Genomic DNA, 17,865 nt, shown 5'->3' with positions numbered 1-17,865 from the left:
CCGCTTGTATTTTAAGTGCTAAAAAGTATAATTCTGTAATAGTCAAACGTGTGTGTGCGTGCTTGTGCGTGGCCAACCTTGCTTACTACGATTCTTTTTGGTCCGTTTTTAAAGGTCTTCGCTTATAATATTAATATTGGTCAGAACAGACAGTACAAGAAAGGTTCTGGACTCTGGAGAGTTCCCTTACCCCAATATTGGTCAGAACAGGTGGAGTACAAGAAAGCTTCTTTAGCGTTCCCTAACCCCAATACAATTGGAAATCACTGCTATAATGGGCTTAATGATGCATTTTCATAAGAAAGACATCCGAAAATCACTTTTACCTTATACCTCTCAACTGTCCCCAGTTTTAGTGATGTCTCTAGGCTAATTTAGCCCAAAAATTTGTTCTGTCCCTCTTAAAACTGGCTACTTTTGAAATAAATATGGTAGTGGATTAGACAACAAATACTTCTAATCATTACAGTTACCTACAGATTTCGGAAGTTCACATCCACTTTTAATGTAAACTTTCTTAGTTTAATAGTACCATCATTTAAAAAGTACCCTTAATGTGATGCTTTGCTTTCTTATTATTTTCCTTCTCACTGACTGTGGCACTAATAAGATGAGAGCTAGGCGGGCTGCCCTATGAATTTATTGCACTTTTTTAAGGTTTAAAGTCGATGGTTAGCATATTTCAGATCATATATCCCAACGCTATGATGTAGGCTACTACTATGATTTTTTTTTCTTTACTCGGATTTAGCATCCCGCCATCTAGATTTACTGATTTTTTTCAGAAAATCTGCGCTGTATGAAGGGGCGTACATTATTAAGTTAAGTAGGTGAAAAAAGGCCACAGCGATTTCTTATCACTAATCATAGGGACTGCTGTCTGAAAGCTTGTAATTCTGAAAAATAAGTGTCTGCTCCTCTTACTAATGCTGTGTTTGACTTAAAGGCAAGGAAGGGGTAGGTATGTGTCAGTCTGGCCATCACTGGCGTTTCTAATTTTGCTTCAGACTTTTGTTTTGTTCCAGATACAATGTGACTTTTTTCAGTTTTGTGACCTGATACAGCCGGTGTGTGTGTGCGGTGTGGGGTGGGAAGCTTCGTTCTGCCCCTTTGAACAGAACGAGTCCTACGTCTACAGTCCTGCGAGCAGTTTAGGTGGAGTCAAGTTTGCCCACTGGGCTGTGAGTGCAGGTACGATAACGGTCCTGTTATGTATCAACTTGGCAACGCTACGTGGGCTTAGACAAGTCTAGCTTTGCTGAAGTGCCTGGCTGGAAAATCCGATGATGGAAGCTTTAATCCGTAGCAGATAAGGGTTTTAACTTGTATATATTTTTCACACTTACCTCATCAATGAAGTGAAGGCGGAAGCATCAGACATCCTGTGTTCGTGTCTCCAGTCTAGCATTTCACTTCAGCTCAGACATTTGGACTTTGTCACCACAACCATCCGAACAGAGGGTGTACGGTCGCTGCTCTGTCGGAGCCCTACCTGTCGGTGGCATGGATTCGGTACCTGTTTACCACGGCCATATCAGCAAAGAGATGGGTGAAAAGCTACTGGCAGGGGCCGGAAAGGATGGCAGCTATCTGCTTCGAGACAGCGAAACTTTATCAGGGGTGTATTGTCTATGCGTACTGTGAGTAAAAACCTCTCTTTATCCCCACCAGTTGTACATCAGCATCAGCCTTTGCTTTCTACAAGTAAATGAATTAAAAAAATGCTTGCTATTTCATGTCTAACAAACATTGATTTCAAGCAATATATTTCACAAATCAGAAAGAGACCCAACTGGGCAAAAATTAACAGTTTAAAAAAATATACATTGTAAAAACACCGAAACAAGTTTCAGTGTTGCAGAATAGGCTTGGTGAATTGTTTTGTGGATGGCATATTTTTTGGCTTGTCATACCGGATAAAATCCTATTACTTCATTTTAACGTAGTTCAACTGTTTTCTGCACAATTGTGTGAATGCTGCTCTTGATACATATCGCATTTTGTAGCACAGTGTCACTCACACTCACTACCTTTTCACAGAATCAAATTATCCAGTGATCTGTGTATATGTATGTATATATGTATGTGTATATATATATATATATATATATATATATATATATATATATATGTGTGTATAATGTGTGGGTGTATGTATGTATGTGTGTATGTATGTATGTATATATATATATATATATATATATATATATATATATAATAAAATGTTTTCCCATAAAACGTGTGATTTTCTGGCAAATCACTGGGATTGCATTCAGTAAATAATGACAGACTCCATCTCCATCAGAAAATTCTTGATAAAGTAAAGCCTATTATTGCAAGTTTCTAAGTTTATAAGAGCAATATTTAAAATCTGACCCTGGGTATAGGCCGTTTCAACACACCAGTTGTTTTTGGCTTTGTTCAGAATTCTTACTGCTAAGAGATTGAGAGGTATGGATATATTAAGTGGTAAACATTGGTAGCTACTAGGCATGTGGCCCAATTTCCACAAAGCACTGACTGGTTAAATGGTTTGCTCAATGTCACACAGTGGGTAGATGCAGGAAGAAGGATTCAAACCCTGGAATACATAAAATAGCTCCTTGACAGCTAATAGCCTTAATACATTGTACTAATTTCCAGAAATTATGCAGTTCCTGTATAAATCAATTTTCTGTAAGTCCATCTATCTATCCACCTGCTTGTCCAGCACTAAATAACATTCTACACATCTCTGTTCCCACTTGGTTATTATGATCCATTGCCCCAAAACTCCTGTCTGTCCACAAACCTATCAAATCTCCAGAGCATTGCTTATACTTATACCATGTTGCCAAGGCCTGGAACTCCTTATCTCTGTCCATCAGGTCAGTACCCTCCCTCCCATCAAGATTTCCTAGCTGTAAGCTGGCTCTGTTCTTGCTCAACACCAGGATAAACTATATTCTAAATACCAACACCTATTCCTACCTTCCACCTCCTTACTCTCCCTTCTTCACTCACTTCCTTATGTCTTATCAATTTCTCTTCCCTGGCTTCCTCTATAAACATACTATGAACTTGCTTTTCTATCACTTCATATTGCAATCCTGTTTCTATTATATTAACTTACCTTTCATTTCTCTATAAACTAGCTAAAAGTTCTCTAAATATTAAATCATTGTCATATAACATGTATCTCTTCTTCACCAATGTTTTCATACTGTATCTTGTTTGTCTTTTCCTGGTTAGGGGTCACCACAGCGGAACTCCAGTCTGCTAATGATCGGCAGTAGATTTTTATGGTGCTGAGTTGCCAGCCTGACGCCCAACCTTCAGGGAAGGCATGCCCGTTCACACATGTCTTTCAGAGGCCACTTGACTGTGGGGAGGACATGCAGACTCTACACAGAAGGCACTCCAGCCAAGAATCGAACAGGAGAACCTCTTGCTGTGAGGCAACAATGCTACCGCTGTACCACTGCAGCTTAATGTTTTCATACTGTATCTAATTTAGTATAATTATTTAAATTAGACATTTTTTGTATTTTTTGAAGATTGTAAAATTATCATTCTTAAAATGTTTTGTAATACTTTGGGAGATTTGCTCCCTGGGTGTCTGCTGGAAATGAACTCCTACCCAGTCAGATTTTCATGGTAATCAAATGTCAATAAATAAATATAAATAAATAACTTACACCTAAAGTCGCAGTTAACAAAGTAAATTTTAACAGTACTCCTTGCATTATTTCTTTTCCCTAATAACTCATTCAGAAATAATTGTAGAGATTTATTTCTTGAATAAGAAAGGACCCTGCTGCGTTACGCAATTCAAAATGAACAAATCACCAATCACTGTATTAACAACTGAATGAGAAAGGAAAACACTAGTCATCATGGGAATTTATCCAAGGTCCCCATCTACATTGCATGTGATTGTCACTGCCACTTTTCCAACAAGGGATTTCTGGACAGTTAACCACCAGGTTTCCTTCAAGAGTGACTGTATCTCCTTGTAAACAGAAAACATTTCACCATGAAAGTGATTTTTTGAACACACACTTTCATACAATGCAGTGCAACTAGAGGACTAATACTGAAGAAGTCTTTTAGTCATCCTGATAGATAGGGGTCCAGGGAAGTAAATATTGTGGGGAGAAATAACCAGGGAATTGTTATGGATAGGCTTGTATAAGACCCTAGGGCCGATAGCCTAGTACCAACCTATGAACTGATATGTCTGCAGAGCATAGTGACTGGATAATATAAAATAAACAGTTACTACTGCTTTTTCAGAGTCTTTATTGGGCTGATTCTATTCTGGGAAGGTGCACTTCTGCTGTATGACTCAGAAATCAAAACCCCAAAACAAGTTACAACAGAAGTCAGTTATGAGCCAATTTCTTGAAAACAGGAAGAGTGAGATGGTTTTTGATATGTTTACAGACTGCAAAGCAAGGAACAGTTGATGGCTGCATACAGCAAGCATGCTTCACAATTAAAATAACAGCAGTGTACATTAATTAACTAATAAGTACATATAATACTAGACTACTATCATAAATATAGGCCAGTCTGTTGAAACCCTACTACCTTTGATGTATTGCTAAATAGAAAAATAAGAAGTGGCAGTTTATAAGAGCTTGTAGTTGCCTACATTTGGTAAAATGTGCTGTCTCTTCATTCTTATTGAATTCCATCACTTTTCTACAGTGGTTATTTTCTAAGGAGCCTGTTTCCAGTGTCACAGACACTGCTTGTCTGTATGAAGGAATACTTCCTTAAATTATTTCTGAGCCATTTTCCTCACCTTCAGATTATTTCCTTTTCCTTTTGTGTCTTTTCAGTTTAATAATCAGTTGGCCTACTGTTGTTCCAAAGTTACTGCATGTTCTTTATGTCACTAGGTTTTGCCTACAGATCTGCATGCTGTATTTATTGGACTTTTGCAATGTCTACGACACCATAAATAAATGCACAGTAGTTTTATTAGCTGAAGTATATACATTACTTAATAATCAATGACCGGGATATGGGCTGCTTTGGGTTTTACTCTTGCTAACAAGGTTTGGCCCCATTGGGGAACTGAGGGACCAGCTCTTTCACCAGGAGGGAGTAAATCTCATTGTGCTCCACCTTCCATGGTTTATTAAATCAATAATCCATTGCATGTGTCAGGGTTATGGTGCCATTTACTCTTGTTTGCAAGGTTTAATTACTCTGACTTAATCCTCAAGACCAAAAACTCTGCCCAACCATGGGCAAATAGTACCAAAACCCACATTTCTCTGCCATATGTAAATTATATCAGAACCCACATATCTCTATATAAAACAGAAATATTTCACGGTAATGTTACTAATCATAATAATAGTAATAATAGTGATGGCATGGAAGAGATGTATGTTAATATTTAATGAGCGCCTTAAAATGGTATCATAACTCACATCCCTCTATCATAATGTTAATAATAATAATGATGGAGTATGGCAGAGGGAGCTATATAGTTAATATTGAGAGCATGCATAAAATGGTCATGTTTGGTGCAGTTTTTTAATTAAAATTCTAACTGGGAATCTTAAGCAGGATACCATTCCATTTGGCACATTCTGGGATTGTCATACTTTATTTTTTGTCATTTACTGTCTGCAGTGTATATTTCACAATTTTGTCTGAAAGTACACATTTTGAGTGGTTTTAATTAAGAAAGGTTTTAGTTTTTATGGCTGTATCATTTCTGTGGTATTTCTGCTTTATTTTGCTATGATGTGGTATTTTTGAACATCAGTCTATTTGCTTGAAGTGTTAAGGTTAATTAAAATGATCGGTGTGGTCATTTTTGTTTAGATAAAAACATGAAAGCCTGACTGGTAAGAGTGGGTGGGTGGGTGGGGGGGGGCAATAATTTCAGCTGCACATAGAACACTGTGAGCAGTGGTAAACAGTATACAGCTTTAACGTAAAGTTGGTAAATCTCATATAGAATACTGAATTCAAAATAAATAGTTAAGCAGTGCTTGTTTATTGCCTCATATGGAATTAATGCATTGTGAAAAGAAGCAGCTTTGTACGTGAATAAAAAGTGATGTTTCTTCCAGAATATACAACCTATAACTGAGGTCACTTTGATGTGGAAAGAAAAAAAAAAATAGAAAACTGGAAAATACGATTGTTTTTCAAAATTTAAACAGAATGGATAGCATGACATGAGGAAAAAGTTTGTTATAGAAAATAGTTTTTCACAGACTAACAAAAACAATTATGCACATTATCGAATATGTTAAACAAAAAAATACTGTAGGCTACCATTGTAAATATATGCCAAAAATTATTCTACATTTGCCTGTAGTATCACCAGAATGAAAATTGTAAATAATAATAATACATTTTATAAAATGTATTATAAATAATACATTTTATAATGCATCAGTCAATGGAAATAATTGTAACCTTTAACTATGTTGCATAAACAAGAGAAAATTTTTCCATGCAAAAGGCAGCAACTTTGTTAAAGCCATGTAGTAGCACATGAATGCTATGAAAAAGAATATAAGGACTTTTAGTATAATTTATACCAACAGGAAGAAAGATCGTACTTAAATGCTTTCAAGAAAGGTAATTGCAGTTGTTTGAGATGCACTAAAACCATATTGCCCATTTAGCACCGATTTTTATCTAGAATATATGATGGGGCTGGGAGCATACCTCAAAACTGTACAGATTTTTGGAGAATGTCCAGATTTTTGCCTCATATTTTTGGTCTTTTTTTCTCCTAAAATTGTGGTTTTCTGGCAAATTGCTGGAAAATTAATTGAGGGTTAAAAGTCAGAATCTCTATAACTATGTCAAGAATCTAAATGGCAATGCTCAGATCTGCTCTGAGCTAAAACAGAATGGCATTAAATATACTGATCCCAAGGATATTGCCAATATCTTGGCAGATCGATTCAGTGCCAACTTCACCCCCCTCTCATCCCCTAAATGGCCCATCTCAATACACTAAGATTGCCAAATTCTGGTAATAATGGCCACACAGGTAAAAAACGCACTCTCCAAAGCTACGACTACAGCATCCATGGGACAAGATGACATCCCGGGCTGTGTACTACATGAACTACAATATGAACTGGCACCTCACATAAGTGTCATGTTTAATCATAGCCTCACCTCAGGTTTCGTACCCACTGAGTGTTGCAGAGCTACAGTTCTCCCACTCCACAAGGGGGGATCCACCTTTAATCCCGGAAACTACCATCCCATCAGTCTGACGAGCCTTATCTGCAAGGCCATGGAGCATATTATCATGGAACTTATAAACAAAGACATTGGCAACCTTCAAACACTGGACCCCACCCAGTTTGGGTTCGTGAAGGGCCGAGCTTGTCTCCTGAACCTGATTGACTTCTTCAAATCAGTCTCCAGAGCCATGGACAAGGGTAAGGTGGTTCACACAGCCTATCCAAACCTTGCCAATGCATTTGACACCATCCCCTACTCTGGGATCATAGATAAACTTACTAAGCTGGGCATTAATTCCTACATCACCCAATGGGTTGCTAACAGGCTTTCTGATAGAACCCACACTGTAAAAGTAGCCGACTCCAAATCTAGCTCCAGACAAGTGACAAGTGGAGTACCTCAGGGTTCAGTTCTGGGACCGCTCTTGTTTGGCATCTACTTCTCTGAAGTATAGGCCAACACTAAGGGACTCTGGCTAACAAAGTTCGCAGATGACTGCAAACTGGTAGTCATTATTTAATCCCAAATTATGTGGATACTCTACAAAAGGGCCTTACAGAAACAGATGGTTGGTACCAGAACCATGGGCTCAAGCTCAATGCCAAAAAATGTATAGTTATCCCCTTTGGGAAAAAACATGTACCCATGAATTACTATATAGGTGGCAGTACACTAAACACCAAAAGTGTGATAAGAGACTTAGGGACACAGGTGGACAGTGGTCTCACCTTCGATAACCACATCACCACAACAGTCAGGAAATCCTTCTATGTGGCACACCTCATCACTAAGGGCTTTTCATCCAGAAAAAAGGAGGTCATTTCCCCACTGTACTCATCCCTCATTAGACCCATTATAGAATACAATGCCCCATTTGGTATGTACTTCTCAATATATCTGCAACAACTGGAAAGGCCACAGAAATACCTCACTAAAAGAATCACAGGCCTAAAGCAGATGCCCTACACTGACCACCATAAACTCCAGCTATACTCTGTTGCATATCATCTACTCAGAGGCGATCTCTGCTTAACATACAAGGCCATGTCAAACCCAGAGCTGTTGGATATGCTACACTTAAAGAAATCCCAATCCCTCAGAGCTACACGCTCCAGGGATCTAAACCTTGTCATCACAATAAACAAAACATGCTTGAGGGATAGGTTCCTGACACAGAGACTCCACAGACTCTAGAATAGATTGCCCATACATGTCAAGCAGAGTGCCTCTTTGGCCCTCTTCAAAAGGAACCTTGACGATTGGATGGGAGAAAGGAAATTCACCCTGGGGATCACGTCAGTCACCCTGCTAGACAGGGGTCCAGGGAAGTAAATAGTGTGGGAAGAAATAGCCAGGGAATTGTTATGGCAAGGCTTGTATAGGCCCTAGGGCTGATAGCCTAGTACCAACCTATGAACCTATGAAGAAAATGACAGTAATTTTAGTTTCAGACTTTATGCCTTTCAGAAAATTCATGCTAATGCAAAACCTGTTGTTCTGTCAACTTTCCAAGTTTGTAAGAGCAATATTTAAAGTGCCTCTATTTTTGGGCCTTTCTCCCCCCATTTTTATAGCTTTGTCCAGATTTCTTTCTCTAACAGGTTGAGAGGTATGATAGAGAAAGAGTATACTTAAGTGATTAATTTCTCAGAAAATATCTCATGGCCTGTCACAGTAAACACACAATATTTTACATAAAAACAGGGGAAGAAATGTAAAGCTGGAACAATACTTAGGAATGAATACACATTTAGATAAAATATAACATTCCAGGAAGTTACCCAAAGCAGGAATTTCAAAAGTGTTGAATGTTTTTCTATGGAATTAATAGGCAAATGAGGTAAAAAACACCCTTTCTCAACCATATAATCTTAGGCTTGTTGTAGGATTTATTGCTCAACTGTAAATTGTGTCACAATCAAGACTTCTGTATTTGGGCTAAGAATTATGTAGTTGGATTGTGGCAGACATTGTGTGATTATCAGCTTTTAGTATCTGATAGCTGTGTTTAAAACATTGTATGACACTGTTACTGTGGTGCATTTTACATTCAGTTTAAGTATGACACAATCCTAAACAATAATAATAATAGTAACAAAAAAAAAAATAGTAAGCTCCTCGGCATTTATTGATCAACGAGAAGGCAAAACCGATTTGTGATCCATTATTTTAAGCCATAACTTAGTCAGTAAATACTGTATGAAATACATATTTAAATGCTGTTACATACATGAAAATAAAATTAGGGATAGACTTAATGTTTATAGAGTATTTAATCTGTAAACCTTACATCATTGCTTTGTCAGTATTAAGCAGACCGTATCCTGGCCACTAGCCTGACTAGTACTACTTGGGCTATATTTTATACTTGATATAGGATATCTATGTAGAAAAAGAACTACAGAACCAGCCTAAATAATTTGACACTTGTTTTTATATCAGGAAGGACAGCAGTAGAGTTGTATTTTTTATGAGCTGATTTATACTTGAATGTACATTTCTTTTCTAGAAAAACTGACACCTTTCATTGCATAAGCCCAGTTTTATAGAAACTCCCTATTTCTGTAATATATTCATCTGAACATGTTCCTGTTAAGTTTTTGTTTAAGCGTACCTTTTGCTCTGCATTGTTTTGGTTCCTTCTTGTGATTTCTGACATTCTTAAATGCAATGTCGTTATGGAAGAAACATCAGTGACTCAGCAAACTGTTTATCTACTTTTGATGTTGCACGATCAGAAAAATGGGTGGGCAGGGCCTCGTTACCCAAACCATTTCGATACAAAATAGTTACTTTAGGTTACAGTTCCAGTTCTCACTATAGTGCAAAGTCGTGGTAATGAAGCTGCCATATTTGAGAGCAGTCTTTAAGATGCTGCGGCTTGTATATTTTGCATGAATGTTACAGATCCTGTATTGCGTATTGGAGAAAATTTGAGAGGTTTAATAAGTAATGGATGATGCACAATACCTAAACTTCTATATGCAGAACTGCAAGTGGAATGTGAAGCAAAAAACCTGGTACTTGCATACTGTTAACCTGGCAGAAGACTAATTTTTAATTAGTAAATACTTATTTTTGTTTTCTTGACTGAGGTAGTTCCACTCGACTAGTGGCTTGTTTTCAGGGGAGATCAGTAATGGTTTTCCTACTTACTAGGGGCAATTTTGCCAAGGACATCATGAATTCCATTCAGTGGCAGATATGGCTTCATTGTAATGTCTCATCCAAATGATGATACACTTGCAGTACATCATTCTCCGTATGCTGTACTGTAATGTCTCATCCAAAACGATGGTACACTTGCAGTGCTGCATTCTCCTTATGCTGTACTGCAATGTCATCCAAATAATGATACACTCGCAGTGCAGTGTTCTCCTTATGCTGTACTGTAATGTCTTATCCAAAATGATGGTACACTTGCAGTGCTGCATTCTCCTTCTGCTGTACTGCACTGACATCCAAACGATGTTATACTTGCAGTGCTGCATTCTCCTTATGCTGTACTGCAATGTCATCCAAATAATGATACACTCGCAGTGCAGTGTTCTCCTTATGCTGTACTGTAATGTCTTATCCAAAATGATGGTACACTTGCAGTGCTGCATTCTCCTTATGCTGTACTGCATTGACATCCAAACGATGTTACACTTGTAGTGCTGCATTCTCCTTATGCTATACTGCAATGTCAGTATTGGAAAATTAATTCAAGCACCTGTTTTGGGAATAGAACACCATTATCATATCTTCCAGCACCAAGGACAAAGTATGCTACTTACTGAGTCACTGACATTGTATACCTATCAAAGCAGTAATTCTGTGACTTTCAGTAGCATTGCATGCTGTTATCTTGTTTTTAATTATTTTAAGAATGAATGAAAGTTAACTAATATGTTGTAGACCCTTTCTTAGTCATGATTTGGTCCGCATGGGCAAAGGAAATGTAGTTTATATGGAAAGTTTGAGTAGCCAAACTAACAAGATAGTTTGAGGCATGAGGAAACTGAGCGTCATGGATAAAACTTATGTAGACAAGGGGGGAGCATGCAGACCATGGAGAAAACTCATGTATACAGCGGGAGAACATAGACCATAAACTGAGATCTAAGAGTCTGAAATCTTTATCACTAAGTCACTATGGTGCGCACACACTTTCCATGTTGAACAGTATATGTATAGTGTAGTAGTAATTATATTAATAAAAAAAAAGATTAAGTAAATATCTGTGGTGGCCTGACTGTATTTCTTCTGTTTCCTGCATTGCTCTCACAGGTTGCACTTATAATGTACACTTTGTATCAGAGACTTGCCTGATCCATCTTATTTATTATATTCAATATCCTCTGTTGCTGTGTCTGTCTTTTTTCTTCACTGATGACACACATTGCAATGTAATGTTAAAACATTAAGGCAGAATCACTGGAATGTAACCTGCTATATACAGGCAGGTGAATGTACTAAGTAGATATGCAGTGTACCTTGTGGGCTGTAGATATATAGAATGTTGTGGTATGTAAGGCTCATTTGGTCTCTCAAACACAGACAATTTCCTTATCTGCTAAGTTGCAAATCTTAGTTAAGCAGAGTATCAATGCCTGCCCTTCTCTGTATTTAAATGCGTCCACTGTTTAGGACTATACAACATATTCATGAGGGCAACTCTGCATGCTGTCTGACCCAAGCATTTTGTTGCAGACATAGACTTTAATGGACTAGGATGGCATATTTGCCCACAGTCCTCATTTTACTGATTACTATTTAACTGACTAATGGGTTTTAATGAACAGCTTGCATTCTCTTTAGCTTAACTTTCACCAAAATTACCTTTCATTTACTAGTTTCATCCTTGAGTTCTGCCAATTGTTTGAACCCTTTATTAATTAGAGATGTTATTCATTGGACGTATTGATTCCTGTGTTTAAAATATTCTTTTACACCACCTTTAAACTGTAAATACCTGAACATATGCATTCCAAAACCAGACAATTACTTTTCTCCTCTTCTGTCCGTTTTGCAGCCTTAGATATTTTGTCAGAGTTGATGGTAAATTGCAACCACATTGTTTTACTAGAAAAATATTATCACTTCATATATTCTTAAACTCATTTTCTTTTCTATGAATATTTTTTTCTCATGTTGCATCTGAACCATAACTACTGTCTTCAGAATAATTTTAATTCTTGCACATCTCTTTTTTTGAATGATTACATTTTATAGTTAATATATTTAGTAAACTGTTGACCCCTTGTCCAAAACTGATCATATTTTCATTGTAAACACATTTTATACAACCAGATGCTTTTTATGTTGTCTTGTTTGGGTCTTTCGGCTTTTCCCGGTTAGGGGTCGCCACAGCGGAACTCCGGTCCGCTAATGATTGGCAGTAGATTTTTACGTGCCGAGTTGCCAGCCCTGGCATACAACCTTCAATGAAGGTACGCCCATTCACGCATGTCTCCACACAGAAGACGCTCTAGCTGAGAATCGAACAGGACAGCGTCTTACTGTGAGGCGACAACGCTACCGCAGCACTGTATGCTTGACAAAGTCTGAATAACTTAAATGCAGAAAGAGCATTAACTTCATTTGCTTTAGCATGTCATGTGAGAGGACCAATAATTCTCGTAATATAGTAGTAGTATTTCATGATTTTTGTTTTTCAAGTTCATATGTAAGTGCTAGGTTAAATGCCCTTGTGGAGCATTTTAAGCCTAATCAATTTCCCTTAGAATCAAACCCTGAATATCTTGTCATTAAGGTAAATACCTTAACCATTATGCTAATTCCCAAGACTTTACTCATTTAAGTTTTAAAACTGTGTTTATAATCAAGAATTTATTGTATATTTTATGCAGGTATTTCTACGACATTTATACTTGAAAATGTGTAACATTATGATTGAAAAATTGAAATAATTTTGTAAAATGCAAGCAAGCCGATTATCATGATTAGTTTGGTCATTTAGAATGTCGATAAACCAGTGAAAATCTGATGGCGAAATAAAGAAATCCAAAATAGGAGGTGAATATGAAATTCATGCAGTTAAGAAAATTAAACATTATGACTGTACTGATTATTTAAATAATTTTATATTGGAAACAGCAGACTGAGACAGCTGGCACTTTTAACTCTTCCAAGTCTTCAGTAGTGGGGAACAAGTTAGTCTCTAAGTCAACCTGTTACCTACTCTGGCATTCTTTATACATTTTTAAATAGTGGGTTACAATAACAACAGAAAAAAAGAGAGCACTAGAGATTTTTGGTTATGATATTTTGGCGTGTTTTTCCTCTGGCCATATGCCTTTGTTATATGTACAGCAGTAAAACAAGTCATGCTCTTGTCAGAATGCAATTTATGGGCATATTAATGTTGTTATTTAATTATGTAATATAATTCTTACATAAGTGTGTGTGGAACAGTGCAGGAGACGTATTTAATAGGAAGCACCAAATATGTATATATGTGTATAACTAAAGAAATAGAATTTAAAGGCTGTGGAGTTCATGAGAACCAAATATTTTCCGAAAATTACAAAGATTAAAAGGAGAGCCGTTAGGTAAAAGTTGCCGAGAGTAAAGCAAAAACAAAGATATAAACAAAAATCGCAGGTAAACAAAGTTTATGGCAACAGAAGGTAAGCACTGAAGATCTGAAGAAGCAGTTCTTTTACTGTGAAAGTGCTTACCTTCTGTTGCCATAAACATAGTACCGTGACGTCTTTGTTTACCTGCTAGTGCTGTGTTAGTTGCCGAGATTTTTGTCTATATTTTTATTTTCTGAAACTTAAACTGCCGTATGAAACCTGATGCCAGTTGCCTTCTGCAGGAGTCTAGTATAATACTGAATACTTCCATTAAAAGTATCTAGCTGTCTGGCAGACAAATATATAGTAAATATTAATAACTCATATCTTGCAAAAGTGAAGATAATATACATTTTGTGAAACATTTACAGGCAATAACTGTAATAAAAAAAACTGCAAAAAAAAAACTGGAATAGAACAATTAACCCATACATCCTGGAATACCTTTTTATCATGTCACCAAACTGCACAACTGAGAAACTCAAGACTCTGGTAGTCTTGGAATATATGGCTCATCGATCGAAATAATTTAGTCAAACTGATCACAGAAAATATTTATGAAATGTATACACATAGAGGAAATAATTAAATGCTTCCAATACTATTATTTATTATTTTTATTTGTATTTGTTAACCAGGTAAATAAGCTGGTCAATCGACCCTTTTCTCTTCTAATATATTAATTCAGTAGTATAGCTATAAAAGCTCCCCCAGGTGAGAGACTGCATTTGGTCAGACTGAAACAGTCCTCATCCAAATTACTCTTAGTCACGGTGCATTATTTCACTGAAAAATAATTTTCATTACAGACATTTAAATGCTATGTTCAAGTACTATTGTTTGTCATACTTATTCCAGCTAGTTGTTTCATAATGTCATGTTTCCTGTTCTGTTCTACTGCAGTCAAAACGCTGTACCGGAGGACACAGTTCAATTTCCAGCTGAATTTTGTGTTTGACATTCTTTGTTTTTGCATTGTTTTATAAATGAGCACACCTCCACTTCTGTGCTAAATGAAGAAGCAGTGTGCCTGAATCAAGTTCCAAATGAAAGACTTTTTCTTTGTTACATGGGCTTGATCATGTTGCATAAATATTTCTGACTTCATATCATTGTGATTTCAGTGAATAAGTATGTTCAGCCTCACAGCAAGAGGTTGTCCAGTTTGATCCTTGGCTGGGGTGCCTTCTGTGCGGAGTCTGCATGTCCTCCCTGTGGTCGCGTGGGTTTCCTCCGGGTTCCTCTCACATCCCAAAGACATGCTGTAGGTAGACTGGACACTCTAACTTGGCCCTAGGCATGCATAATGTTGTATGCTAGTGCCCCAGAATGTAAATCAGGGCCGATTTCCATTATCTTTTAATAGTTTAGTGCCCGAGTGGCAGTAGAAACACCATAAGCGCCACACAATACTTGCAGGTACCAGGATCTTTATTCGTTAAGCACTTTCATCCCATGTATTGCTCTCTGGGACTTCTTCATAACTGTTTGTTCTAAGGTTGTTTGTTAGTGCTCTTACAAATGGTTATTTACACAACTGTTGATCTTTTAACAATTAAAATAATGTTTGGTATAAACTGCTCTGCTAAGTGCTGTGTCTCAGCTGAGTCGTACCACAGATAACATCATCTGTATTGCTTTTTAATCCATTAGTCACATTATTACAGACTTTATGTAGTTTTGTGTTTTTATAGTCTTCTACTTGCATGCACTTTGTATGCTCATCCTATCACAGGGGTTTTCTATACCCTGAGAGTGGTTTCTTCATTAGAGTTTGGCAGTTATTTGCTGAGATTGCATCTCTTCTTTCTGCGTGGACTGTCTTCTTCTGCATGTTAAAAAAACTACTTGGAAGTTTTGTCTGACGGTTTCATAGAAAGATGCACAACTCTTATTATTTTACTCTGTGTATTTATTCATTCATTTATTTAAATAATCCAAGATCAGAAAAGATGGTATCAGCTGCTATAGAAATGTAAGGTATTACATGTGGCAAAAGAAAGGATGGTGGCAGTTGCTGTAGAAACAAGGTACTGCATGTTGCAAAAGGAGATTTTAAAGGGCATTCTGACTGTTTTCGTAGAAACAGTTTCACCCTTGAGATCAAACCTTATCAGATGAGAATAAATCTAACCAGAATTCCTGTCCCCACCTGGCCTTATTGCATCACTAAAACATGTAGCCTCAACTGTTTGGCTGAGTTTTGCTAACCGTAATTTAAAAGGTTTTAATGTTAAATAAATGTAACACTTTTTTGTCATTTTCATTATTTTCTTAAATAATGGAAGCTTAGAATGTTTTTATTATAAACTTTAAAACATTGATTAGCTGGTAGTATTTCTATAATACCCCAGAGTTAAAAACAAAACAAAAAAAAGAAAACAGCGACTGAACAGATAGAGGATGTAACATGCTATATAAAGTTCAGAATGAGAAAAACAGCCTCCAAATTTCTGTGATCTTAAAAGTCTGATTACAGCAAATTCACAATGTTAAGTCAGTTCTATGGCACAGAGTGATAAAGCCCCTACTGTATCTCAGATGACCTGTGTTTGACTTCTGGCATGGGTTCTGGAAAGGCCATGGAAGGAAGGATAGGAGTGAGTGGCTGGTTTGGCTTGCTCATCCTGGAGAGATGGAGGCAGCCTATGCTCCCTGCAGTAGAAGCATTAAGAAACTGGTGAGTTCTATGCTGCAAGCAGAATAACACCTGGTCAGGAGGTTCAGCATGCTTGGGGATAGTCCTGCACCTCCCGAAGGCAGCAACTGCAGAGCTCACAAGATTGCCTTCGGGTGATTGGGGCTAGGCTACAATCCTTGGCAGCAGTATTTTCAGTTTCCTTACTGGCCCAGATGTGGGTTTGGTTGAGCCTAAGGGAGGCTAAGAGTGGGTCCAGTCAACTTGATGAATGAGAAGAGGAGCTGGTGGCAGCTGATGATCAGCTGAGAACAAAACAAAACAAAAAAATGGAACAAATTCAAGCTAGTTTCATCATGATAGAGTTTCCAGAAAAAGAAGCATCTGCTCCTGTTTCTCTATATAACCCAGTCTTAAATTCCACTTACTAAATAGGCATCTTATATAATTGGCTGTCATTGTTAAAAAAAATTAATATATCCAGTATAGTGTAATGTCTACCACAATTTACACTATTCTAAATTCATACATCAACAATTCATGCTGTACTTATTCCCTACCTAATGCCATGCAAGTTAGCTGCTGTGGGAAAACTGCAAATTGTTTGGGAATGATTCTATTGCACGTGTATTTCAAGCTTTTGGGGATGTAAATAAGCTAACCCTATGTGGTCTTTCTAAATAGATAGTTACAAAAACATCAAGATTAGGAGTGACAAAAATTACTGAAATGGTATAATTGTATATTTAATATATCTGCTGCATATAACTTGACTGAAATTTGTTATTTAATTTGAATAACATTATCTTGGATCAAATTCTTTGTTACTAAACACTGGATTTTTTTGCAGATACATTTATTAAATTTTCCAGAAGCAATAACATAAACAACGTAAAACAGTACAATTCTACAGTATAGTTTAGTACAAAAAACTACAGTCCTGCATTAACTATAGGATCATAGGAGATTACTTGGCTAATGACTCTGGGGCCCTTACAAGCCTAGCCAAGTCACCCCTGTCAATGAGGGACACAGGTGGAACCCCTGGGGCAAATTTGTGGTTGCCTATCCACTCAAGGTTGCACTTGAAGAGGGTCAGCAACGCGCTTTGCTTGATGTTAATGGAGAGTCTATTCCAGAAACAGGGCAACCTCTGGGAGACAAACCTCTCTCTCCAGGAGTTTTTTTTAATGTCACACATTAGATTTAAGCCTTTAGATCGGGTACTATGCAAGGAGTTAGACTTATGGATATGGAGCATCTCTAGTAGAGCAGGGTCTGAGATTACCTTGTAGGTAAGACACAGGTCACTTCTGAGCAATCTGCATGATACAGAGTAGAGTGATAGTAATTTGAGCCTGTCCACATAGGACAGGTGTTGGAGGCCATGGATTCTCTTTGTGAGGTATTTCTGTGGCCTTTCCA

At 37.2% G+C, this 17,865-nt stretch overlaps 1 protein-coding gene across 1 annotated transcript in view; it reads left to right on the top strand.

Annotated features, from left to right (window-relative positions):
* The first annotated feature begins 1,124 nt into the window (after window positions 1–1,124).
* The window catches only part of SH2D1A (SH2 domain containing 1A), a 360,889-nt gene continuing 344,148 nt past the window's right edge, over window positions 1,125–17,865 (top strand). Inside the window, exon 1 of the mRNA XM_044054339.1 lies at window positions 1,125–1,640. Coding sequence (XP_043910274.1) covers window positions 1,504–1,640 — 137 coding nt within the window. The 5' untranslated portion in view covers window positions 1,125–1,503. The remainder of the gene's footprint in view (window positions 1,641–17,865) is intronic.

Source organism: Protopterus annectens, chromosome 13.part0 (assembly GCF_019279795.1).
Source record: "Protopterus annectens isolate FY-2018-M chromosome 13.part0, PAN1.0, whole genome shotgun sequence".
Classification (NCBI taxonomy): Eukaryota; Metazoa; Chordata; order Ceratodontiformes; family Protopteridae; genus Protopterus; species Protopterus annectens.
The sequence above is the reverse complement of the archived record's forward strand: the minus strand, read 5'-3'. Positions and strand labels throughout refer to the sequence as shown.